This window comes from Bubalus kerabau, chromosome 4 (assembly GCF_029407905.1).
Source record: "Bubalus kerabau isolate K-KA32 ecotype Philippines breed swamp buffalo chromosome 4, PCC_UOA_SB_1v2, whole genome shotgun sequence".
NCBI lineage: Eukaryota > Metazoa > Chordata > Mammalia > Artiodactyla > Bovidae > Bubalus > Bubalus kerabau.
In genome coordinates, this window is record NC_073627.1 from 19,067,489 (window position 1) to 19,093,488 (window position 26,000).

Consider the following 26,000-nt stretch of genomic DNA (forward strand, 5'->3'; position numbering starts at 1 on the left):
TCCAGCGGAAGGCGGGCAGTGAGGACGCATTCCGCCGGGCGCCGGCGGCCTTGCTTCTCCGCACCCCGCTAGGGTACGGTGACCATGAGCCTCCCAGACCACGTATCTACCTACACCAGGGCTGGGAATCCTCCTGCACCGGAGAGCGCTGGCCCCGCCCCGAGGCCCCTCCGGGCCCCACGATTGGCTCCACGGGCAGGGGCGGGACCGGACGCAGAGCTGACGTGACGGCGTCAGGCGCCGCGGGAGCCGCTTCCTGTTGTCAGTGGCCGGGAGGCCGCGGCGTCCCATCCGAGGCTTAGGGGCTGCAGCGGCTGGCAGCGCCCCCGCCCCCTCGCTTCTCCCTTCGGTGAGTTGAGGATCCGGGGCGAGGCGGGCAGCAGAGGGGCGGCGAGGCCGGGACGCATTTGGGCAAGGGGACACCAGCCCTCTCCGTGAGCCCAGACCCCTGGTTGCCTTGAGACTGCCCTGCTTCTGAGCCCTCACCCTTCCCAGCCCAAGCTCCGCGCCCCACTCCGACCCTAGCCTTCGGCCGCACTGCCGCTGCTGGCCTTTCCCCTCCATTTGCCACTCGTGACCTGACCCTAGGGCTTACCACCCCACCCCACCACCACCGGTCTCGCGTAAATGCAGCCTTATCCTTGACCTCACTGTAGCCCAGTTCCACCCCCGACCTTGACCACATGCCTCTGCTTCCCCCCAACACATGTCGTCTTTAACTCTCAACCCCTTTGGCGATCCTCATACTGCACACTGGCCTCGATTCTGGTTCGGTTCGCCCTTTTCCTGATCAGCCTTCTTATCCTAATCTTCCACACCCTCTGCTCAGCTCCCCAAGGTATGCCCATCCTGAACACCCCGTCTCTGTCCCACTCTCGTTTAAGGCCCACCACCAAAGTAGACGCCCTGTTGAGCACACGCTTTTCTTTTTGATAACTCTGATCTCAGCCCTTTCTCAAGTTTTATATGCCTCTTGTCTTCACAGACTCAACCCCTCACTTCTTAGCCCACCATAGACTTCCTATCCATCTCCAACCATCAGAGGACACTCCTGTCCCTAAGTCTTTGCTAAACTGCCCCAGACTCTTGGTGCTCAGTTCTTAGCATTCTCACCCAATCTTATTAAAAATGAGGTCTCCTGCCCTCTCACCTCTGCTGTCCCCATCTCAGTTCTACACCCGTTTTTCCCTTAACCCAGTCCCCACTCAGTCTGAGAATTAGTGAAGAGTCCCCCCCCCCCCACCACCACCACCAACCTCACTAGCTGCCCCTCAACAGCCAAATGTCACTGCTTGCTGGGAGCCCAGCAGTTAGACACTGAGGGGCTTGATGGGTGCAGGCAGGGCCTCAGGTGGTAGCTAAGTGTGGAGAAGTAGAGCTCCCTGCCTTGGGTCAGGGTCAGGGATTTTTTCCCAGGTGTCTGGTCCCCTGGACTTGCCCCCTGAAATTGTATGTCTAACATTCATAGTAAATGACTTGTGCTGCTGCTGGAATGGTAGGTGTCACCAGATACCTAGAAGGTGAAGAATGGCCACCCACCTGGCTCCCACATAGCCTGGGGCAGTGGAAGCCTTCACTTCCTGTTGGTTGGTTTCCTGGCCGGGAATAAGCTCAGGGAGTACCACTGTGTGGCAGTGTTCACAGAGCCGTGTCCATGTGTGTGGTCACTTGTTATGGACCCTCGCCTGGTGCTCCTGCCAGCTAGAGCTGAGAGCAGGCCTGTCCTGACACTGAACGCAGGGCATGCAGTGGATGCCAGAGATGATGTTACACGTTGTGAAGAGCGTAGGTGAGAGGGCTCCCAGGAGGCTAAGGCTCAGGCGGATATAGCGGCTGTTGAATCACTTCCTCTTTCTGCAGGTGCTGGATCTTTGAGTTTGGGCTGTTTGGTTACCCATGAACATGAGGAGCCCAGATATCTGAGTAGCTGAGGCAGAGGGACATTCCTGAGGCCCCACTTTCAGCATTTATCATTGCCTGGGCTTTGGGGGTACACATTCTCTTCCAATTCTGATGACCTGGCTTTAGAGGCCATTTGGTAGCAATTTTAAAGGGTCCCCAGTAGGACCTGTTGTCTTTGTTTGCCATTCATGGTCTCTTTTTTTCATATTTATTTACTTATTGGGTGCACTGAGTTCTAGTTGTAGCACGCAGAATCTTTTTAATTGTGGTATGCAGGATCTAGTGCCCTGACCAGGGATCAAACCTAGGTCCCCTGCATTGGGAGCATGGAATGTTAGCCACTGGACCACCAGGGAAGCCCTCTTGCCATTTATAGTCTTGTTCCTTTGAAAAGTTGAATGCTCTTCTCCCTTCAGTGTCCACCCCCCACCCTATTAAGGTGGGATACATTGAAATAGTTTTAGCCAGCTGGCAGGGTGGTTTAATGGAAGGTGTTCCATCCTGGCTGAGAACTGTATACCTCAGCTTCCCTTAGCCTGTGAAATGGAGATTCTTGCCCTGAGCCTTATTTTTGTTTTATTCTTCGGTTCATCCAGTAGATATTTTTTGAGCACGACTGTGTGCTCCTGTGTTGCTCTAGGCACCAGAAATGCAATAGTGAATGAGTCAGACAAAGTTCCTGTTATCATTCGTTCAGAGTTGGTCCTTGCTGGAATCCTAAGGATGGGACAAGAATATGGGGGAGATGGGTGTTATTGAGAAAGGAAGGAAGGAGGAAAGAACACTGCTTTGTCTTCACTGACTTCACATTTCTGGCCTTACTCACTAGCCTTTGGTTTGGGAATCACAGGGCTAGAAATTTCTCTCCCTCTAGCTGGCATCTGATGACTTCAAAGCCTGTTCCACACTCTCCCCACTCCCTTCTCCTGCCTCAAGACACTTGTCCAGAAATGCAGCTGTCTTCAGGTGGAAAGAGGTATACTTTACTCACCCAGCACTCACATGTCTGAAAGATCAGCTGCCCTTCTGAATCAGAAGATAACTTTGTCCTTCTTTTCCAACTGTAAACCATGACTCATCAGTTCATACAGCAGCTGGATGGCTTAAATGCCAGACTGTTCTCAATAGCCCGGTACAGGGTTGGATTCAGGCCGTAGAGAGCAGGCTGTTGGGAATAGCTGAGAAATCTCTAAGGAGAGGGGGCTGCTGTTTACTGATGGATGGAATGTTTCAGAACTGAAGAAGCCCAGCAGTTCTTTTCTTCCTTTAGAGTAAGTCTCATCTAAGTCATTCTTTTCTTTTCTTTCTTCCTTGGTCTCTGGAGGAAGTGATATTGGACATACATAGAAGGCCAGGCAGCATAAGAAGGAAAAGCAACCAGAACAATTCCTTCCTGTGTGTTGGAACATTTAAGAAAAGACAACTGTGAAACCTGGGTACCATGGAAAGGACTTGGCCTCAGCTGGTTGGGAATACAGACTTGATGGGTAAGATTGTTTGAGTTTCTGAGTGCAAAGTTAATTATTACTTCATTCGAAAGTAATAAGTTTTGCCTGAAGCTCTTGAAATCAAAGACCTGAAACACTTTGATCTGGCAAAAGATACAAGACTTAGAATGAGGAAACCAAAGAGTTCTATCCCTACTGAGCCTCTGTTTTCTCCTCTGTAAAATGGGGATAATCACCCTTCTCTCACAGGATTGATTTAAGAATTATATGAGATTAGAGAAGCTTGAAGCGTTGAGCCTGGGTGAATTGATACTTAGGGGGAGACGTAGACTTTTCAAGGTTAGGATTTGCCTAAGGGGCAGACAGAAGTCATCTGTTCTGCCAAACTCCACCAGTGGTGTTTGAAGAACCTTTTAGCAGTGTTCCCCACATTATCCCCTTACTCTTTTTAGCCTAGGTCTCTTTGCAGCCCCGCCCCCGCCCTTTGGTTTGGTTTTTGGTGTCAGTGAAGAGTGTTCTGAGGACAGGAAGTGAAACCCGTCCCATGGGAAGGTAGACTGGGGGGGCCTGGAGAATGATGGAGTGCTGACCCAGCAGTCAGGAGACCGAGCCCCATTCTGGTTCCATCAGCAAGTTCTTATGTCATCAACCATCACATTCCTGCCTCTGTGCTGATTCCTGCCTCCCTGAGGCATGCCGGGGCAGACCCACATAGGCGGGGTGCTGTGGCTTCTTGTAAAGAAAGGTGTGCCCTAAAGTGTGGCATGAACCCCATAGCCTCAGTCCTGTTTTGTGAATTGTCAAGTAGCCATTGCCTTCTAAACTCCTCTGCGCGGTCATTCTGTAGCTTTTCTGACACTTGGTTTTAAAAGCGACAGGTACTTGTCTGGCCCTGCTCTGACCTCTCAGCGTCAGTCCACTTGTGAAGAGACCCTTTCTGGCCTGGAGCACCTGCTTATTAACAAGGCTACCAGCCCCCCTCCCCGCCCATGAATATTACTTTCAGTTAATTCATTATGAGGCCTTAATGAACCCAGGCTATTGTTCGGGTTGCTGAGGCCTAATCCTTTCCTGTCCTGACCTGTGGCTGGTTGAGGGAAGGGCAGCTGTGGGGCTTGAGGCTCCTTCCAGAAGAGGCAGGCCCGAGGGGAGGCCTGTGGCCTGAGGGGAGGCCTGTGGCCGCTGGAATTACTGAAGGGGATTGGTGCCCAGGGTCTTGGAGCCAGAACACCTGGATTTGGCCTCCTGAGCCACACAAGGTGGCCTGGAAGGAACGTTGTCCAGAGGGACTGTCTGTAACACCGGTCCTTCCGCCTGGGGTGCTGGTGGCCGGAGACTGGACGAGGGCCCGAGAATCCCTGTAGGTGGGAGGGGGAATGAAGTGAGGGTGAGGTAGTAAGACAGGGCCTGAGGTCAAGGGTTGCATCCTGTGGTCCGTCACGCCCTGACCAGGGCTGGCTCTGCAGGGGCCACCTTCCAAACACCCCCCTCACCCCGTGTGTCTTTACTGGGGGAGGTCAGCTCTGGGTCCTGTTTACCCTCTGCCAGCTCCAGGGACCAGGGACTGACTGAATCAGACCATCTCCCACTGTTAAGGCCACACTGCCTCTGTCACTTCCAAGTGTCGCGCTCCTGTCCTCCTGTAAACCTTTCCCACCAGGCTGACCTCAGTGTCCCACTGCAGCCCCTCACCTGGACCCCCAGGCCTCCCTGCCCCCTTGTCCCTCCCTGCCTCAGCCCTTGCCCACACCCACCTCTTCCAGAAGGGAGGTGATCACACTCCATCAGTCTGAGGGTTTCCCTTGAGCAGGGGTGACCCTTGTGCTGGCAGTGGGTGGTAGAGTTGGCCACTTACCCGCCTTGGAATCTTGGGAATTTCCTTGACCCACATCAGCTTCTGTTTCTTATCTGTCAGACTAAGATAATAAAACACTCCCAGGGTGGTTATGAGAAGTGAATGAGGTGATAAATGTAAAAGGTACAAAACCCCATTGAGCGTGCCTTGGTTTTAGCAATGTCTTTGGACCGTGAGTTTCGGTTGATTGTTTTTTTTGGCTGCGCCACATGGCATGTGGGATCTCGGTTTCCCAACCAGGGATTGAACTCACAGCCCCTGCAATGGAAACATGGAGTCTTAACCACTGGACTGCCATGGGACTCCCATGGGCCATGAGTTTTTGAGAGCAGAGACAGCAATAACCCTTTTTTCTTTTCTTTTTTTGGTGTCCCCTCATGCTCAGCTGTGTGGCCACTCGAGATTTGTTTAGATGTGAGTGTGCCTGTCCGGGCCTGGTCTGTACAAGTTGCTGCGGTGGGACCAGGCAGCAGCCCCCTCAGGTTCAGGCCAAAGTCCCCACCATCCCCCACCATGCCACCCTGGGCCTAGTTGCCTCAGGAGAAAGCCAGCTACCCCAAGAGATGTCTCTGCGTACTGACTTGAGCTGCCGCACACGCTTACTTAGGCAGTGGCATTCTTTGCCTGTAAATTTGGACGGCCACATCCACTAGGGTTAGAGATACCACTTATCCTTGGTAAATATCAAGCCCTGTGCTTGGCGCTGTCCACACTCATAGTCTCCATCCGAGAGGTCTGATACATGCCCCAGTGTGCCAAGTTGGTTAGTGGCAAATTAGGATTAGAACCCATGTTGTTACCCTTTAGACATGTGCTTGTGCTGTTCAGGCTGGACCCTCGTGGCCCAAAGGAGAAGCAGCAGCGTGGCAGGAGTGCCATTCCGTCTGAAGCCATGTCAGTTGTACTTTTCCCCGCTGAGCTGGCCGAGCCTGGGCTAGGAGAGGAGTCAGGGGACAGTTGTAAGGCCCAGGCCCTGAATGTGAATTGTGAGCTCCTGTTTCTCAGCCCCTGTGGGTTCTTGGCGCCTTCAGCTGCAGCAGTCCCCTTGCACCCTCAGCTCTGTATCAGATCTGCCTTTCGTCCCCTGCCTTTTTGTGCCAATGTTTGGTGTGGCATGAAGGGCCCTTTCTGGGCTTCCCTGGTAGCTCAGCTGGTAAAGAATCCACGAGCAGTACAGGAGACCCCGGTTCGATTCCCGGGTCGGGAACATCCCCCAGAGAAGGAATAGGCTACCCACTCCAGTATTCTTGGGCTTCACTGGTGCTCAGACAGTAAAGAATCCACCTGCAGTGTGGGAGACCTGGGTTCAGTCCCTGGGTTGGGAAGATCCCCTGGAGGAGTGCAGGGCAACCCACTCCAGTATTCTTGCCTGGAGAATCCCCATGGACAGAGTAGCTTGGCGGGCTACAGTCCATGGGGTCACAAAGAGTCAGACATGACTGAGCAACTAAGCACAAAGGGCCCTCTCTACCCACCTTTTGGGACAGACCCACCCTTGGCACCCAGGGCTCCTCTCCTCATGAGGTCCAATCCATCAGCCTTTTTTTCCTTCCTTATTTCCTTCCTTAAAATCCATGCTCAGTTTTCACGTTTGTATTCAAAGTCCTTTCAGTTGCAGTTTGCATAAGATGGGGGTGCGGTGTGGTGAAGAGGCGGGCTGGCGCAGCGATTATTCCTATGGCCATGTCTTCTCTGCAGGTGTCATGTGATTCTCCTGGGGAGCTGCTGCTGGAGTGGAAATGCTCTCAGGGGTGGAGAATGGACTGGACCCCCGGGCTGCCATCCCGGTAGGCAACAAAGGAAGATCAGGGTGGGGGAAGGGGTGCCTGGGACAGCCATGTCTTTGTTTTTTCTCACTTTGAAATGAATTAGCACTGTTTAGAAAGAGAAGCCTTGGGTTGAGAAAAAGTTGCGCCCAAAAGATCCTGCCCAGAATCATCTTATTGATGATAAAATGGGGATTTACATAAAACAATGGGGATTGAATATAGGTTACCTGAAGACCAAGGATTTCTCCGAAGAAGATATACAGATGACCAATAAATACATAAGAAGATGCTCAATATCATTAGATGTTAGACAAAGACAAATCAAAACCATAATGAGGAAAAGAGAAGTAAAGTCACTAGTGTAGGAAACAAACTTATGGTTATCGGGGGATAAGGGTCGGGGAGGGATAAATTGGGAGATTGGGACTGATATACACACGGCTGCTGCTGCTGCTAAGACGCTTCAGTCGTGTCCGACTCTGTGCGACCCCATAGACGGCAGCCCACCAGGCTCCCCCATCCCTGGGATTCTCCAGGCAAGAACACTGGAGTGGGTTGCCATGTCCTCTTCCAATGCATGAAAGTGAAAAGTGAAAGTGAAGTCGCTCAGTCGTTCCCGACTCTTAGCGACGCCATGGACTGCAGCCACCAGGCTCCTCCGTCCATGGGATTTTCCAGGCAAAAGTACTGGAGTGGGGTGCCATTGCCTTATATAAAATAGATAACTAATAAGGACCAATGCTTTGGCCACCTGATGCAAAGAACTGACTCATTGGAAAAGACCCTGATGCTGAGAAAGATTACAGGCTGGAGGAGAAGCAGGCAACAGAGGACGAGGTGGTTGGATGGCATCACGGAATCAATGGACATGCACTGGGGACATGTCTCCCTCTCCTTCACAAACTCCAGGAGATAGTGAAGGACAGGGAAGCCTGGCGTGCTACAGTCCATGGGGTTGCAAAGAGTTGGACATGACTTAGCAACGGAACGACAACAACAACAATAAGCACCTGCTGTGTAGCACAGGTCAACTCAATACTCTGTAATACCCTATATGGGAAAATAATCTTCATATATACATATATATATATATATATACCCTTTTTTTTTTTTTTTTTTCTTGCTAAGTCACTTCAGTCATGTCCGACTCTGTGTGACCCCATAGACGGCAGCCCACCAGGCTCTCCCGTCCCTGGGATTCTCCAGGCAAGAACACTGGAGTGGGTTGCCATGTCCTTCTCCAATGCATGAAAGTGAAAAGTGTAAGTGAAGTCGCTCAGTTGTGTCCGACTCTCAGCGACCCCATGGACTGCAGCCTACCAGGCTCCTCCATCCATGGGATTTTCCAGGCAAGAGGAGCACTGGAGTGGGGAGCCATTGCCTTCTCCGAGATATATATATATATATATATATATATATATATATAGTTATTTATATATATATAACTGATGCACTTTGCTGTGCTCCTGAAACTAACACAACATTATAAATCAACTATATTCCAACAAAAATTTTAAAAATAAAATGGAAAAAAAAGCCATAATGAAGGACTTGCCAGGTGGTCCAGTGGTTAAGACTCTGAGTTTCCATTGCAGGGGGTGTGGGTTAACTCTCTGGTAAGGGAACTAAAATCCCACATGCTGAGCAGTGTGGGGGGAAAAAAAACCATATTGAGATACTTCTTCATACCTACTAGGATGGCTGTAATGAAAATGGCAGACAATAGTAAGTGTTGGTGAAGTTGTAGAGAAGTTGGAATCCGCATCCCTTGCTGGTGGGAATGTAAAATGGTATAGCCATTGTGGAAAACACTTTGATAGTTCCTCAAAAAGTGAAACAGTGTTAAATACAACCCAGCAATTCCATTCCTAGGTGTGTACCCAAGAGAACTGAAAACATGTCTACACAAAAACTTGTACGTGAATGTTCATAGGAACATTGCAGCCAAAAAAGTGGAAACAACCCAAATATCTATTAATTGACAAATGCATAAATAAAATGGATATATCCATGCGATGGAATATTATTTAGCAATAAAAAGGAATGAACTACTGATCCATGCTGCAACACTGACAAACTTGAAAACATACTAAAGTGAAAGAAGTCAGACACAAAAGGCTGCATGTTGTATGATTCCGTTTATATGAATGTCCAGAAAATAGGCAAATTCATAGAGACAGAAAGTAGATCCGTGGTTGCCAGAGGTTGGGGGAAGAAGAGAATAGTGAGTGATTGCTAATGGGTACAGGGTTTCTTTTGAGGGCAATGAAATGTTCTAAAATTAGATAGTAGAAATGGTTGCACAGTTCTGTGAATGTACTAAAAACCACCGAGCTGTGTGTTTTAGTGAGTGGATTTTATGATATGTAAATTATGTCTCATTAAAGCTGTTCTAACAAAAGAACATTTAACTTTTCAAAGACCATTAACATGGATTGTGTTCTCTAAAATAAAAACCAGTGAGATATTTGTCCATAATCCTGTCACCTAATAATTCAAACCAGTTTTTCTGTAATCCCTTCCAGTCCTTTTCCAAACCCTTAGGTAATTTTGACATATGTACTTCTCTTATGCTAGAACACTCTTAACTCTGTATTTCCAAAGGACTTTATGTATTTTAAAATACAGGCTTTCTCTAGTTGCAGCGTGCGTGGGCGTCTCTAGTTGTGGCTCACAGGCTCTTTAGTTACAGCGTTTGGGCTTAGTTGCCCCAAGGCATATGGGATCTTAATTCCCTGACCAGGGATCAAACCCTGGCTTCTTCCCCTGAATCCAAAGGTGGTTTCTTAATCACTGGACCACCAGCGAAGGCTCCTATGTATGTTTTATGATTTATTCATTTAGCAAACATTTACTAGTACACATGCCGAGAACCAGGACCATTGTTGAGGGCACGGGATGAATAAAAAGCTAGTCCTGCCCTCAAAGAGTACCCCCGCTCCAGTGCTGTAAATCACAAGGTATTATTTCTGTATAACAGATAGGAAATTGAGGCTCAGAGAGGTTAAGTGGAATATCTGAGGTGACCCAGCTGGTGACTACCAGAACTGAGACTAAACCCAGGCTCTGACTGTCAGGTCTAGGATCTGTCTTCCTATAAACCACGCTTTCTGGGTGTTTTTATTGTTCTAACACAGCACTTTTTGCCTCTTAACTTATTGACTCTCTGTGGAATGTTGGTCATATGATTAAGATGGAAAAATCTCAGTCCTGCCCTAGATGAATTACTTCAGCTCCCATATCTGTAACTATGGTGGAGTCAGAACTTAAACACAAGTTTTATACGGCTCACTGAAGTTTGGTTTAAAAAACAAGCAAACAGGCAGTTTCCTGGCCGTCCAGTGGTTAGGACCTGGTGCTTTCCCTGCTGTGGCCCAGGTTCAATCCCTGGTTGGGGAACTAAGATCCTGTAAGCCTCGCAGCATGGCCAATAAATAAGTAAATAAATTAAAAAACTGAAAACCAAGCAAAAAAACCCCACAAATATCTTTGCAATAATAACAACACTTCTCAGTGTGATTTTTTTCTTTTTCTTCTTTCTCTTTATTTTCTACCATTAGCCTGTACTAAATTTTTTCTTTTTTTTTTTAATTAAAAATTTTTGATTTTCTTTTTAAAAAATTTTTTAAAAGAAAAATTTTTAATTTATTTATTTGGCTGCACTGGGTCTTTGTTGCTGCATGCAGTATATTTAGTTGGGGCATGTGGGCTCTAGCTCCCTGACCAGGGACCCCTGCATTGAGAGTGCACAGTCTTAGCCATTGGACCATCAGGGACGTCCCGGCCTGTCCTAGTCTTGTTACATAGATACACGGATTTGTGCTTGCATGGGGACCCACGTGTTTGGCGACAAGCAGAGTGAGATTGCAGGGGTCGCCGCAGGAGCCTCTAAAGACCTGTGTTGTGTCTGGCACTGCCCAGGTCATCAAGAAGAAGCTAGTGGGCTCCGTGAAGGCGCTGCAGAAGCAATACGTGTCCTCAGACGCGGTGGTCACGAGCGAAGACGGAGATGCCAACAGCATGTGCAGCGCCCTGGAGGCCGTCTTCATCCACGGCCTGCACGCCAAGCACATCCGCGCCGAGGCCGGAGGGAAGAGGAAGAAAGGCGCCCACCAGAAGCCTCTGCCTCAGCCCGTCTTCTGGCCTCTCCTGAAAGCTGTCACCCACAAGTGAGAGCTGCTGGGTGGGGGGGTTCACGTCAGGGTGGAGCTTCAGAATGTGGGGCTCCGGGCTCTTCCTTCCAGGGCTTTTCTGTGGAAAGCCACAGGGAGCCCCGTGTCGTGGAGAGGAAGGAGATGGCCCAGAGGAGGGTGGTGATCGACCAGGACTCAGTGGGCCCCTCAGGCAGTGGCCCGGCGCAGTGTCGAGCCCCTGGGCTGGGCACCCTGAGTGGAAGCAGGAGCCGGCTTTTTTCCATCCTCTGGCAAATTCTGTAGTTGCAACAGAAGCTGTGTGGGCTGCAAAGCCTAAAATCTTTACTGTCTGTCCCTTTCCAGAAATTTGCTGACCCTGCCTGAGGATGTTTGCGTATTTGTGTGCTAAGTATCATACTTGTAAGGAGGTAGGGCTTTTTTTTTTTAATTTAAGAAGAGCAGCCTCTGGCCAGAGCATCTGAATGTGTGCCCTGAGACATTTGTCTTGTCTGCCCTGCCCTGAACCGCCTGGGCTTTGGAGCAGGCAGCTGGATGGAGCCTCTCTGGTCTATTAAATGCCCCTGGTGTCTTGTCAGTCCTGCCCCAAGGTGGCATGTCAGTCTCGAATCTTCCTTTTTGTGCCTACTGCTGCTGCCCTGTCTCAGGCTCTGACCTTAATTCTGGGTGGAAGTGCCTTTCTAAGTGTCCCCCTTATCTCCTTCTGTCTTTTCTTGGGTCAGTCAGCCAGCCTTTAGTGAGCTTAAGCTGACCAGAGCTCCATCCCTGGGTTCTGCAGAGTATGGTCAGTGCTACCGTGGAGGAGCCATGCACCGGAGATGGTGCAGTCAGAGGAGGGGCATTTACAGCAGACGGAAACATTTTAGGAGCTGAGTTTGGTACACATGGGGCCCGGATGGAACACCCTACCCTGAAGTCTGCATAGCTGTGGGTGTGTAGCTTTCCTGAGCAAAACCCTGTAGCCATAGGCTACCATTTGTCAGGCTTGGGCTGCCATTTGTCAGGCTTGGGTCTGATTCACTTGCCTGGGGCCCCAGAACCTGTATCCTGGTCTCATTCTCTACAGAGTTCTAATGCACAGCCAGGTGTGGGTACCATTGCCCCACTCTGCTTCCCCCATTTGATACTCAAGACTCTGTGTTACTACCTCGCCTTGCAACCTGATCTTCCACTCCTCCTCCCCAAGCTGTAACCAGAGCACTCCCCACTCCTGTTATAGTCTGTTGCTTTTCTCCCCTTTATGCCTTTTTCTCTATCAGTCTCTTACGCCTTGAAAGTTCTCCTTCCATCTTTGCCTCTTGAAATCCCTCAAGGCCCAGCGCAGAGACCCCCTTTCTATGGCATTTTTCTTACTCCAACCCAGAAATGATTGCCTGGCCCCCACCACAGTGCTGCTAACAATAGGGCTCACCTCAGTATGCCCTTGAAAAGTCATTACCTGGACTGAGGGTAGGGACCATGTCTTGACCCCGTGCCTTCACAGCTCCAAAGACCTTGCCCTGGGGGCTCAACAGACGTGTCCCAGATGAGCAGATGTTGTCGGGCCAGACAGATAGTTGTCATGAAAATGGCAATGATCCTTCATGATACCAACCTAAGAACATTGGGGTTGATAGCTGAGTCTTTCTGAATTCCCCTTCAAATGCTGTTATCCAAGAATTTTTCATGCCTGTGTATACTTGCAGTCCTTGTTCTCGGCTCTTGCTAGCCAGTGGATAAAATGACATCTCTGTGACTGGCAGTCGTTTCTTGAAACGCGTCTGTTCTCCATCTTCCCAGACACATCATCTCGGAGTTGGAGCACCTGATCTTTGTGAGCACGGACGTGGGCCGCTGCCGGGCCTGGCTGCGGCTGGCCCTCAACGACGGCCTGATGGAGTGCTACCTGAAGCTGCTGCTACAGGAGCAGGCCCGCCTGTGCGAGTACTACCAGCCCACGGCCCTGCTCCGCGACGCCGAGGAGGGCGAGTTCCTCCTGAGCTTCCTTCAGGGCCTGACGTCCCTGTCCTTTGAGCTCTCCTACAAGTCTGCCATCCTCAACGAGTGGACGCTCACCCCGCTGGCCCTCTCGGGGCTCTGCCCGCTCTCAGAGCTCGACCCCCTCACTAGCCCTGGAGCTGAACTGCAGCGGAAGGAGTCTCTAGACTCCATCTCCCATTCCTCGGGCTCAGAGGACATCGAGGTCCAGCATTCAGGCCACAAGATCCGACGGAACCGGCAGCTCACCGCCTCCTCCCTCAGCCTGGACACGGCCAGTTCATCCCAGCTCTCCTGCAGCCTCAACTCTGACAGCTGCCTCCTCCAAGAGAATGGCTCCAAGAGTCCAGACCATTCCGAGGAGCCCATGTCCTATGACTCAGACCTGGGGATGGCCAATGCCGATGACTCGGACATGTCTCTGCAAGAGTGAGTTCTCCTCCCCCACCCCTTCCCCTTCCTTCCTGCTTCTCTTCCTCTTGTCCTCCCACCCTTCGTGGAGCACGTGATTGCCTGTCACTGAGCTCAGGACTCTGTTAGGGCAGAAAGACAGACAGAGGTCATAAACTCTCCCTCAGGGACCAGAGTTACTGGGAGCTGTACCTGGAGGCAAACTGGGGCTAGTGGGGAGAATGCATAGAATGCATTTTTTAAAAATATTTATTTATTTATTGGCTGTGCCAAGTTAGTTGCAACACTTGAGTTCTTCCATCTTCGTTGTGGTACGCAGGATCTTTAGTTGTGGCATGTCAGATCTAGTTCCCTGATCAGGGATCAAACCCCGGCCCCCTGCATTGGGAGCATGGAGTCTTAGCATGGTCCAGCAGGGAAATCCCTGGAATGCCTTTAGATGGGGCTTAGAGCTGGTTCCAGCCCCAGCTCTGTCCTAGGTGACCTGTGACAAGTTAGTTAGTCTGAGTTTCAGTGTCAAATATCATTGTCATCTTCATCTAGAGAGAAGGAAACCAATAGTTCAGAGCTCTGTGTACAACTTCCAAAAAATACAGTGAAGCACAGTGCACAGAGTGATCTTCTGGGACATCATGGAAGGTCTTCTGGAGGACATAAAACCTGGGTGATGCCTGCACGGGAGCGGCAGGCAAATGGGGATGAGCGAGTATGTGGAGGAGGAGGACATGGAGGGACAAACTTGACTGGAGACAGGAGCCTGGGCAGAGCCTTCCTTCATTCAGGCTTTTTAACATTGATTTTTGATCATCTATTTTTATAGTTAAAAAAAATCTAAAATGTGTACAGTGAAAAATCTCTCCCACCCCTGTAACCATAAATATTAATTTCTTACATATTTTTCCAGTGTCTCTAAATCCAGCTATACCATGTGTGAATATATAGATTTGAACTTTTTCTTCCTTATTTCTTTTTTTAATCGAAGTATAGATGATTTACAGTGTTGTGTTAGCTTCAGATATATATATATATATATATACACACACACACACACACACATATATGTATCGTTTTATAGATTCTTATTAACTTATTTCTTATTTTGGCTATGCTAGTCTTCGTTGCTGCACATGGGCTTTCTCTAGCTGTGACACACAGCTTATCTGGTTGTGGCACATGTGGCTCATGGGCTCTAGAGCACAGGCTTAGCAGTTGGGGTACATGGGCTTGGTTACCTCGTGGCATGTGGGATCCTAGTTCCCCAACTAGGGATTAAACCCACGTCCCCTACATTGAAGTCAGATTCTTTACCACTGGACCACAGGAGAAGTCCTTTATCTCTTGTTTCTTATTTTCCCACTTCTTTCCACAAAAGCTAGTATAAATTATAAATATACCACTCTATACCTTACCAGGGCTTCCCTGTGGCTCAGTGGTAAAGAATCTGCCTGCAATGTAGGAGACCCAGGTTCGATCCCTGGGTTGGGAAGATCCCCTGGAGAAGGAAATGGCAACCCACTCCAGTATTCTGGCCTGGAGAATTCCATGGACAGAGGAACCTGGTAGGCTACAGCTCATGGGATCACAAAGAGTCAGACACGACTGAGTGATTAACACACACACACATACCTTATTTGGAAGATCTTGTCATATCGGAGCTTCTTTTTCTATTACATATTTGTCCACTATATGAATGTACCTTAGTTTATTGAACCATCCCTGGGTTTAATGGACATTGGAGTTCAGGGTTTCTACAAATAACCTGTGAATGTGGTCCTTTAGCTCTATGCAAGTTCTCTCTGTTCAGTAAATTCCCAGAAGAAAATTACTGAACCAAGGGGTAGATTAATAATTTTTATAGATGTTGCCTATCTACACTTCATCAGGGGTATGCCTGTGTCCTCTCAGCCTTGACAACAGAAGGTATTAGCAAACTTTTGGATGTTGGCTCATCTGATAGGTAAAAACGGTAGCTGTTTATGAAGCATTCCCTCCAGGTAGGACTCATTTTTCCATCAACTGTGTTAGGACCTTCTTTCCACAACTGCTGTCCCCACCCTCACCCCCACCTTGGTTCAGGTCTTTACAGGGCTTGTGGGAATCACACCAGGACTGGGTGTCTTGGACTGGCCCGGAAGCAGATCCAGTTTCAAGCCAGTTCCACCACTTACAAGCTCAGTGGTGTCCTGCATATTACTAACTCTTTTGGAGGTTCTGTTTATCTTTTTCTTTTTTTTCCAGAGTATAGCTGATTTACAATGTTGTGTTAGTTTCCTCCGTACAGCAAAGGGATTCAGTTGTACATATACATCCACCCACTCATTTTTATATTCTTTTCCCATATAGGTCATTAGAGTATTGAGTAGATTTTCCTGTGCTATATAGTAGGTCCTTATTGTTACTGGAGTTACTGTTTCATTGTTTCTTTATCTTTAAAATGGAAATTCCCTCACAGGGCCATTTAAAAGTCAAATGAGATGCCCATCAATCAGTTGCACATGTAAGAATGTGTGGTAGTTCCCAGAAATGGCTTCTGAACTTTGAGCACATCAGGTGGAATTTTCATGTGTCCAAATGGAAGGATTAGATATAATGTTCTGAGAAGGAGCAACCCCTGCCCCAGAGATGGCAGGGCCTGAGGCGTGCATGTCAGCCACCTGTCCTGGCCTTTGGTGCTTCTCCCCCCGCAGACCAGCCAGGCTTCTCTCTGTCATGTGTCTTGCCTTTATCTTTCATGTGTCTTGTGATTGGAAAATTCCAGCTTAAGGTTGTTGAATCAGTGACCGTCCACCCTCCTTCAGGGGAAGTATTGTCCTGGGTATTCTGGGGGAACGAAAGGGAAGATGAGGTCAGGAAGTATAGACCCAGGCTGGACAGTGATGTGGGGACCAGATATCACACACAGCACACCACACGCAGCCAGCACCACCGTTCTCAGAGCATCCACAGAGACCAGCGTTTCTTGGAGTGTACATTTTAAGGGAGATTCTCACCAACACTTAAAGAGTTTACTTAAGTTAATGTGTTACTTAAATGTATGTAACTTAAAATTGGGCATAAGCACATTGTGCTTAAACTCTTACAACTATAAAATCAGAACATCTGCAAATTGGGAATTCCCTGGTGGTCCAGTGATTAGACTTCCATGCTTTCACTGCTCTGGGCCCAAAGTTCAAGCCCTGGTAGGGGAACTAAGATCCAGCAAGCTGGGCTGTATAGGAAAAAAAAAAACAAAACTACAAATCAGACATGAAATGCAAAGCCCATTTCAAATGAAATTTATTCATGTTTGGCAGAAACCAGTTTGCAGTTTACCTTGTGCAGAGAGGATTAACTGGCTCTCACAGCTTCTTTTGCATTCGTTAGGTCTGAGTTATAATTATCGCTGAGAAGCACAGGTAGTCTAGTGGTAAAGAGTGTGGACTCAGGAGCCAGACTGCCTGAGTCCTGCATCAGCCAGCTTTGCCAACTCAGGCAAGTTAGTAAACCTTTCTGACCTTGATGTCCTCATCTGTAAAATGGGGGTGAGAATGCTTCAAAGGAATGCTGGGGCGGTGCAGCGAATAGAGATCTTCAAGTGCTTGGAACAGTGTCTGACTCAGCATGCATCCCGGCCACGTGGTGGTGTCATCTTACTTTGGGTACCTGTGACATCAGCTCTGCTTGTCCCCATATCCACTGCTGAAAAACCTTGCTTGGTAATATTTGTCAGAGGTCACCGTCACGAGGCCTTCCCTTGGGGGAGAAATGATTCTTAGCATATGCAGCCCACCTCTGTGCTTTTATTAGTGGCTCTTGACGCCAAATAGTGCCGTGTATCACCACCACAGGTGGCACGTTCAAGAGAACCACAGGCTCAGAACTGCTTATCAGGGGTCCTTTATAAGGTGACCATTCAGATTCGTGAATCTTTTTTTCAGGCCATGCTTTTTATTTACTTTACACATATAAGTACTCATAATACATATCTTTTCCCACCAGACTGCTCTCTAAGTGAAAGCACAAAGTTAGAAACTTTTCAAATAGAAAGTTTTGGGTAAACAGGGCCTTGCACCAGACCCCAGTGGAAGGACTGTAGCAGTTTCACAGTTTCATTTCTTGGTTTTTCTTTTTTTCACTGTTTCATTTCTATGTTGTATTTTATAAATACAAATATAAAACTGTCAAAACGTTTGACAGTTTTCTTTCTTTGCCTTTGCTTCACAATCTCCTCTCTATCCCTTTATCCCACTTGATGTACATGTCTCTTATTCTCACTGGGTCCTGAAGATTGGTACCAGTTCTGGTGAAGCTCTGTGAACTTCATTTCACCTTGCCTTTAGTTTTGATTTGACAGAACCTCTAATTGATCACACAGGCTTCTTGCCATTTGGTGGCATTTCTCTAGGCATTAAATCACTAACTTATTCTAACACCCCATCCATTCTTGTCATTAAAAATCTTTCTTCTAGATCAGGATTCATGTCTATTTGATAACCATTTTGGCAATGCTAGTGAGTGTTTCAGTAAATCTTCTCCTTTGCTTACATTTTTATGTTTGTGTACAGGGAGGCTAAGCAGCCTTATCAGTGATAATGAGGTTAGTATTTATCGAGTACTTACTTTGTGCCAAACCCTGTACTAAGCACTTTACCTGTATTATCTCATTTAATCTTTGTCAGAGTCATAAAAGATGGATGCTGTTACCACATCTGTTTTTCAGATAAGGGAATTGTGTCCATGAACTTCATGTTCATATTGTGGGGCCCACAGCCACATGCTACCCAAGACCAGGTGAACTCAGGGGCCCTGCTCTTCATCACTCACCACACCACCTCCTGGGAGCCCACAAGGAGTCGAGACCTCACAGAGGACCTTGTCAAAAATCTGCCTCGCTAGTTCATTTCAGATGAGGTCCCATTCTGTCCCAGCGGTTTGGACACATACAATTGGTTAGCAAATGTTCCTTCTTCCCTTGCTGGTGGAAACTCCCCTTTTCTCTCCAGAACTCGTCGTTGCCTTCTCCCTACAAGCTGCACTCTTGGATTTCTCATGGGCCTGTTTTTAGAGTGCAGCTTTAGAGCAGGAATGAGCCCCCACCTGCCTTCCCCCATAACTCTCCCACAAATACAACTGTACCTTTCTCTGACAGGTCATCCATTTATTTGCTGTGCTGTGCTTAGTTGCTTAGTCATGTCTGACTCTTTGCGACCCCATGGATTTCTTTGTCCATCAGGATTCTCCTGGCACGAATACTGGAGTGGGTTGCCATGCCCTCCTCCAGAGGATCTTCCCAACCCAGGGATTGAATCCAGGTCTTCCGCGTTACTTATTGAGACAGAATTCACATACCATAAAATTCACCATTTTAAAGTGTAGTTTTCAGTGGTTTTCACTAGAGTCTCAAGGTTGTGAATTCAACATCTATACTATCTTTTTTAAAAAAATATTTATTTGGCTGCATTAGGTATTAGTTGAGCCACACAGGATCTTGTATCTTTGTTGCAGCCTGCGTGATCTTTAGTTGCAGCATATAGGATCTAGTTCCCTGACCAAGGACCGAACCCAATCCCCCCACATTGAGAGTGCAGAGTCTTAGCCACTGGACCACCAGGAGAGTCCCCAGCATCTGCTGCTATCTAATTCAAGAATATTTTCATCCCTTACCCATTGGTTATAAATTTCCCTATTCTGGACATTTAATATCAATCAAGTCATGCAATATGTGGCTTTTTGCGACTGTCTCCTTTCACTCAGTACCATGTTTTCAAGGTTCCACGTTATAGCACCTGTCATGGCCAAATAATCGTCCATTGTCCATTGTGTGGATACACTACAGTTTGTTTATTTATCCATCAGTTAATGGGCATTTGTTTTCTTTCTGCTTTTTAGCTATCATGTTGCTACATGTATTCATGTACAAGTGTTCTGTGTGGACATGTTTTTAATTCTCTTGGGTATGTACCTAAGCAGAGAACAGCTGAGTCCAGTAGTAACTCTATGTTTAATATCCTGAGGAACTATCAAATCATTTTCCACAGAAGCTAGACCATTTTACATTTCCACCAACAATGTGTAAGAGTTCCAACTTCTCTACATCTTTGCTGATGCTTGTTATTCTCTACCTTTTTTATTATAGCCATCCTACTGGGCATAGAGTAGTATCTCATTGTGGTTTTGATTTGTATTTCACTATTATCTAATGATTTTGAACACTTTTTCTTGTCTTTGTTGGCCATCTGTATGCTTTCTTTGGAGTTATATCTATTCAAACCCTTTGCCTATTTTTTAAGTGGCTTTAAATTGCGTTATTTATTATTAAGTTGTAAGAGCTCCATATTCTGGGTACTAGACCCTTAGATACTCATTGGAAAAGACTCTGATGCTGGGAGGGATTGGGGGCAGGAGGAGAAGGGGATGACAGAGAATGAGACGGCTGGATGGCATCACTGACTCAATGGACGTGAGTCTGAATGAACTCCAGGAGTTGGTGATGGACAGGGAGGCCTGGTGTGCTGCGATTCATGGGGTCGCAAAGAGTCGGACACGACTAAGCGATTGAACTGAACTGAGACCCTTAGATATATGGTAATATTTGCACATTTTGTATGCAAATATTTCTATTAGATATATTTTTTATTAGTTGCTTATGCATTAGATGTCATATCTAAGAAACCATTGCCTGATCCAAAGATATGAAGCTTTATGCTTGTTTCCTTCTAAGAGTTTTATAGTTTTAGTTCTTACCTTTAGGTCTTTGATCCATTTGGGGTTAAATTTTTCTTTTTTGGCTGTGCCACACAGCTTGTGGGATCTTAGTTTCCAGACCAGACATTGAACCCGGGCCAAGGCAATGAAAGGGCCAAATTCTAACCCCTGGATCGCCAGGGAATTACCTAGGTTAATTTTTTTTTTTTTTTTTTTTTTACTATTCATTCATTTATTTAGCTTCATCAGGTCTTAGTTGTGGCATGTGGGATCTTCATTGCAACACACAGATTCTCTAGTTGTGGCCCATGGGCTCAGTAGTTGCGGTACACGGACTCTCAAGTTATGGTTTGTGGGCTTAGTTGCTCTGTGACATATGGGATCTTAGTTCCCCAGCCAAGGGTTGAACCCATGTTCCCTGCATTGCAAGGTGCATTCCTTACCACTGGACCAACAGGGAAATTCCCTGGGGTTAATTTTTTTTTATGTGGTGTGAGATAGGGGTCCAACTTCATTCTTTTGCATGGAACTATTCACTTATCCCAGCACCATTTGTTGAAAAGACTGTTTTTGCCCCACTGAAATGTCTCAGCACCTATGCTGAAAATCAGTTGCCCAGAAATGCATGGGTTGGTCACCTCTTCTTGACTAGAATGCTTTAAAATGTTGTTTGGGGTCATGATGGTATAAATAAAAGCAGAGCTCACCTAGAAGGCAGTCAGATGAAAACTTGAAATCTGAAATCCTTGTTTCCATGAGCCCACACGCAGGGGAGCTTGATGTGTCTTCTGCACCCACTCTAAGCCTTTAAGGCAGATGTATGCAATGTCTTGGGCTCCAGACAGCTCTTTTGACACCAGACCCTGCATTTGTCTATGGCATCCTCACTGGATTCATAAGCAGAGGTGGAGACAGCAAATAGGTTTACTTCAGAAACAGAACTCGGATTCTCTGAAGCCTCATGAGAGGGAGGGAGGGAGGAGCAGCCACTAGCCAGTGCACATTCCAGAAGGTATAGCAGTGTGTGTGTGTGTGTGCACGCGCACGCGCACACAAAGGCAGTGACATTGGCCCCCTTGGCCCCAGACGTTGCCACTGAGAGGCAGGAAGCGCCAGCCCCATCAGGCACACCCCCTATGGATGTGGGCACGCATACCACATCGCTTGTGTGCACTGTTCTCCAGCAGCAGCTTCTGGAACTGTGAGGCTTCTCTGGCTCCACGCCCAGCCCGTCACCCCAACCCTGCTGCCCAGTTACTGTTCCAGGGACAAAAAGGATCCTCACTTCACCCCAGCCCACATCCCAGGGAGTAGCGTGCTGGAGCCCAGCCCGGAGGCACCATTCACCGAGGCTCTGCCAAGGTCGGTGAGGGGCGGGACAGGCCACACGGCCATTTGGCTGAGCAGACTCGCCAGACCCACAGTTAGCCTGCTCAGAGGGTAAAAGACAGGCAGTTCCCATTTGCCTCGAGTCCTTTTCTCTGCTTTATGAGCTCTGTCACCTGAAACCCTGGGCCACACAACTCACCTGGCCACCGAACCTGCCCAAGTCCCAGCTGGAGAAAAACTTTGGTGGGAGGGTCTGTGTGTGGGAGCTGGGAGCACCGCCATGACTAAGGGGGTTATTTTGTTCAATCACAAAACGGCAGTTTTCCACTTAGCCTTGGGCATTCCAGCTGACAGCCCCATCACACGGGTTTCTTTGTTTAAAAACTTCTAGGGTGTTGTCGGAATTCAGCAAAGCCCAGGTAAACTCTGTGCCAGCCAATGGACTGAGCCGAGAAACGGAGGTTCCCAGGCTGCAGGCCCCGCTGCCCTTCCCTGGCCTCGACACCAGCACGTCCCTGCACTCGGAGGAAACAGCAGAGCCCTGCCATGCCCAGGCCTCCCCTGGGACTGGAGATGGGGCCCACAAGCAGAAGCCGCTTGCCCAGGCGCCCGGCCCCCTGGGCTGGCCGCAGCCAGGCCCTGCCCAAGCTGTCCTTTCGGGGAGTGCTTCAGGCCAGCAGCCCCCTCGTCCCGTGAGAGACGCCACCAGAGCAGCCAGCCAGGAAAGCTGCCAGCAGAAGCCCCCGGAGGATGGCGGACCTCGGCTCAGCCTTGCGGTTCCGTCCCCCACCAGTCCGGTGAGTGGTATAAGCTGAGTTTGGGGGGAAGGGACGGGAGGAGAGGGGGTGTTGGTGCATGTCTCAGAGCCAGTGTAGGGTTTCCCCAGCTAGTGACCCAAGTGGCCTCTGCCTTCTCCCTCTGAGCCCCCTTGCCTTGCATGGTTCGGTATTAACACAACATCGTGGTGATGGAGCTAATGTTCTGTGGGGTGTGAGTAGTGGATGGGAGCCGGGCTCTTTGCCCATCACCTCCCACGGGTGTCTCCTATCACCAGCACACCCACGCCATGGAGAAGGTAGTTCTCTCCCGACCACAGGCTCTGCTCTTCACCACGGACACTCACCAGCTTATGCCTCGCTGAGCTTTGGTTTCCTCCTTGGTGCTCGTTATTATTTATTTACTTAGCTGCGTCAGGGCTCAGTTGCGGCACGCGGGATCTTTTGTTGTGGTGCAGGGATTCTCTAGTTTTGGCTTATGGGCTTGCTTGCTCCACAGCATGTGGGATCTTAGTTCCCCAACCAGGAATCAAACCCGAGTTCCCTACATTGCAAGGCAGATTTTTTTTTTTTTTTTGCCACTGTGTGTTTTTTTTTTAATTTTTGAACTTTTTTTTGGTGTTGGGGTATAGCTGATTAACAATGTTGTGATAGTTTCAGGTGAACAGCAAAGGGGTTCAGCCATACATATACATGTATTTATTCTCACCATAACTCCCCTCCCATATAGGCTGCCACATAAAATTGAGTAGAGTTCCATGTGCTATATGTAGGTCCTTGTTGGTTATCCATTTTAAATATAGCATCCCAAACTCCCTATCTCTTCCCTTCCTCTTGGCAACCATAAGTGTGTTTATTGATCACATTAAAATGAAAGCATTTTAAATACGTATTTTAAATAAAATATAAAATTAAAGTTTTAATTAACTTTAATTAAAATTAAAGTTATTAAAATTAACTTCACCTTTTTTTTTTTAACTTTCTTTAATGTGGGTCCTAGAGCATCTAAGATGACCTATGTGACTTGCATTGTGTTTCTGTGGGACGACACTGTTCTAGAATAAGCTATTCCAGTGTGTTGATGACCCGAAGAAGCCAGCCCTGGGACTGTCCTGGAAACAGCCCTGAGGGTAGAGGCTGGAACTGGGGGGCCCAGCGAAGCAGTAGTCAAACTGTGAACTCGAGTTTTTATGCCATTTCACATTTGTTCTTGGGTCATGAAAAGCAGAAGTAGGAACTGGAGTGCACAAAACCCAGAGCTCATCCCAGCTGTGTCTGGGGCTCATGTTGGGCATACAGTCTTACTCTTTCAGCTCCATCCACAAACATCCCTCCTTTGGCCTGTAGCTTCCAGATTCTATAACTCAGGATGGGCCAGGGCCATGAAATAGACTACAGGAGGCACCCCCACCCCCTCTTTTAACAGCTTTATTGTGATATAATTCACATACCATACTATTCACCTAATTAAGTGTATAATTCAAGTTTTTTTTATTCACAGTTGTACAACCATCACCACAGTCTAAGTTTAAATATTTCTATCTTCCATGAAAGAATCCCCCTACCCATTAGCAATGACTCCTGTCCTTTCCTCCCGCTCTCCTGCCTCTCCTCACCTTGCTCAACCCCAAGCAACCACTAATCTACTCTGTCTATAGATTTGCCTGTTCTGGACATGTTACATATATAGAATCATATAATCACATTTGTGATTGGCTTAGTTTCAATTAGCAAAATGTTTTTAAAGTTCATCCATGTTGTCGCATGTATTAGCACTTTGTCTTTTTTTTTTAATATCCCATTGTAAATTCCGTCATATGGATGTATCACATTTTATTTATCCATTCATGAGTTAATAAACATTGGCATTTTTCCTACTTTTTAACTGTTGTGAGTAATGCTACTATGAACATTCATGTATAATTTTTTGCTCGGACATATATTTTTAACTTTTTTGGGTGCATAGCTTAAAGTACAATTTTGGGATCATATTGCATCTCTATATTTAATCTTTTGAGAAACTGCCAAACTGTTTTCCAAAAGCAGTTGTCTTGTTTTATATTTCAGCCAGCAGTGTATTTCTCTACATCATCACCAACAGTTCTTACTGTTTTGTTATTATACAAGTGGTATCTCATTATGGTTTTGATTTACATTTCCCTGATGACTAATGATGTTGAGCATCTTTTCATGTGCTCATTATCATTTGTGTTTTTCTTTGAAGAAATGTCTATTCAAAACATTTGCTTATTCTTGGGGAATTCCCTAGTGGTCCAGTGGTTAAGACTCTGCTTCCAATGCTGGGGGCACAGGTTCAGTCCCTGGTCAGGGAACTAAGATTTCCACATGCCACATGCCATGGCCAAAAAAGATTGCCCAGACTTAAATAGGGTTATGTAATAAATTACAGTTTTTTTCTGTATTCTAGATGCTAGACCTTTCCTAGATAAATGATTTGCAGATTTTTCTCCCATTCTGTGCATTATCTTTTCACTTTCTTGATGGTATCATATAAAGCATAAACGTTTTGAATTTTGATATAGTCTCTTTTTTGTTGCTTGTACTTTCGGTTTCATCTCTAAGTACTCCTTTTCTAATCCAAGGTCATGGAAAGTTACTCCCATGTGTTCTAAATGTTATAGTTTCATCTCTTACTTTTAAATCTATGATCCACTTAAGAGTTAATTTTTGTATTTGGTAAAAGAATGGTGCCTGACTTCATTTTTTAACGTGTGCTTATACAGTTATACGAGCACCATTTGTTGGAAAGACTTTTCCCACATTTGTATTTATTTATTGGCTGTGCTGGGTCTTCACTGTGGCTCAAGAGCTTCTCTAGTTGTAGCACACAAGCATGGTTGCCCAGCGGCATATGGGATCTTGGTGCCCCAACTAGGGCTCAAACGCACATCCCTTGCATTAGGAGGCAGATTCTTTACCACTGGACCACGAGGGAAGTCCCTGGTAAGACTGCTATTTACCTGTTGAATTGTCCCACTTTCCCCTTTAAACATTTTTTTGAGGAATGATGTATTTAAAGCACCCAGATCCTCAATGTACACCTCAGTGGATACTTATATATCACATACACTCTGTAACCACCATCCAGATTGAGATATAGAACATTTCCAGCCACCAGAAGTTTCGCTTCTGCCCTCTTCCACTCACTGTCACCCCCACTCCAAAGGAAACCACAGTTCTGACTTGTATCCCATAAAGTCTTTCCTGTTGTTGAACTTTATATAGATAGAATCATATAGTATATGTTCTTTTAGTTCTTTCACTGAACGTTATATATGTGAGCCTCATCTATAGCCTGAGATTCTTTTCCATTGTTCTGTAGTATGCCACCATAAGAATACAGATTCTTTACCACTGGCGCCACCTGGGACGCCCATAGAATATATCACAATGTCCCGTAGAGTCAATTCCTGTAATGTATTCACTGTCCCGTAATAGACGCTTGAGTTATTTTCAGGCTTGGGCTATTTTGAAGAAAGAAGATATGAGCATTCCTATACTTGCCTTTCAGTGAACCCATGTATTTCTTTCTGCTGCTGCTGCTGCTGCTAAGTAGCTTCAGTCGTGTCCGACTCTGTGCGACCCCATAGACGGCAGCCCACCAGGCTCCTCTGTCCCTGGGATCCTCCAGGCAAGAATACTGGAGTGGGTTGCCATTTCCTTCTCCAGTGCATGAA

At 47.2% G+C, this 26,000-nt stretch overlaps 1 protein-coding gene across 4 annotated transcripts in view; it reads left to right on the forward strand.

Moving 5' to 3' along the window:
• The first annotated feature begins 204 nt into the window (after positions 1–204).
• PLEKHM1 (pleckstrin homology and RUN domain containing M1) overlaps positions 205–26,000 on the forward strand; it is a 57,798-nt gene continuing 32,002 nt past the window's right edge. For 2 of the 4 annotated variants that reach the window (XR_008712905.1, XM_055575643.1), the window contains exons 1-6: positions 205–349; positions 3,227–3,389; positions 6,904–6,992; positions 10,896–11,143; positions 12,905–13,531; positions 21,918–22,323. Coding sequence is in view for 3 of the 4 variants with exons in the window: in XM_055575643.1 (XP_055431618.1) it covers positions 6,945–6,992; positions 10,896–11,143; positions 12,905–13,531; positions 21,918–22,323 (1,329 nt within the window). In the remaining variant the exon portion in view is untranslated. The remainder of the gene's footprint in view (positions 350–3,226; positions 3,390–6,903; positions 6,993–10,895; positions 11,144–12,904; positions 13,532–21,917; positions 22,324–26,000) is intronic. The other 2 variants (XM_055575644.1, XM_055575645.1) reach the window with 2 other exon arrangements.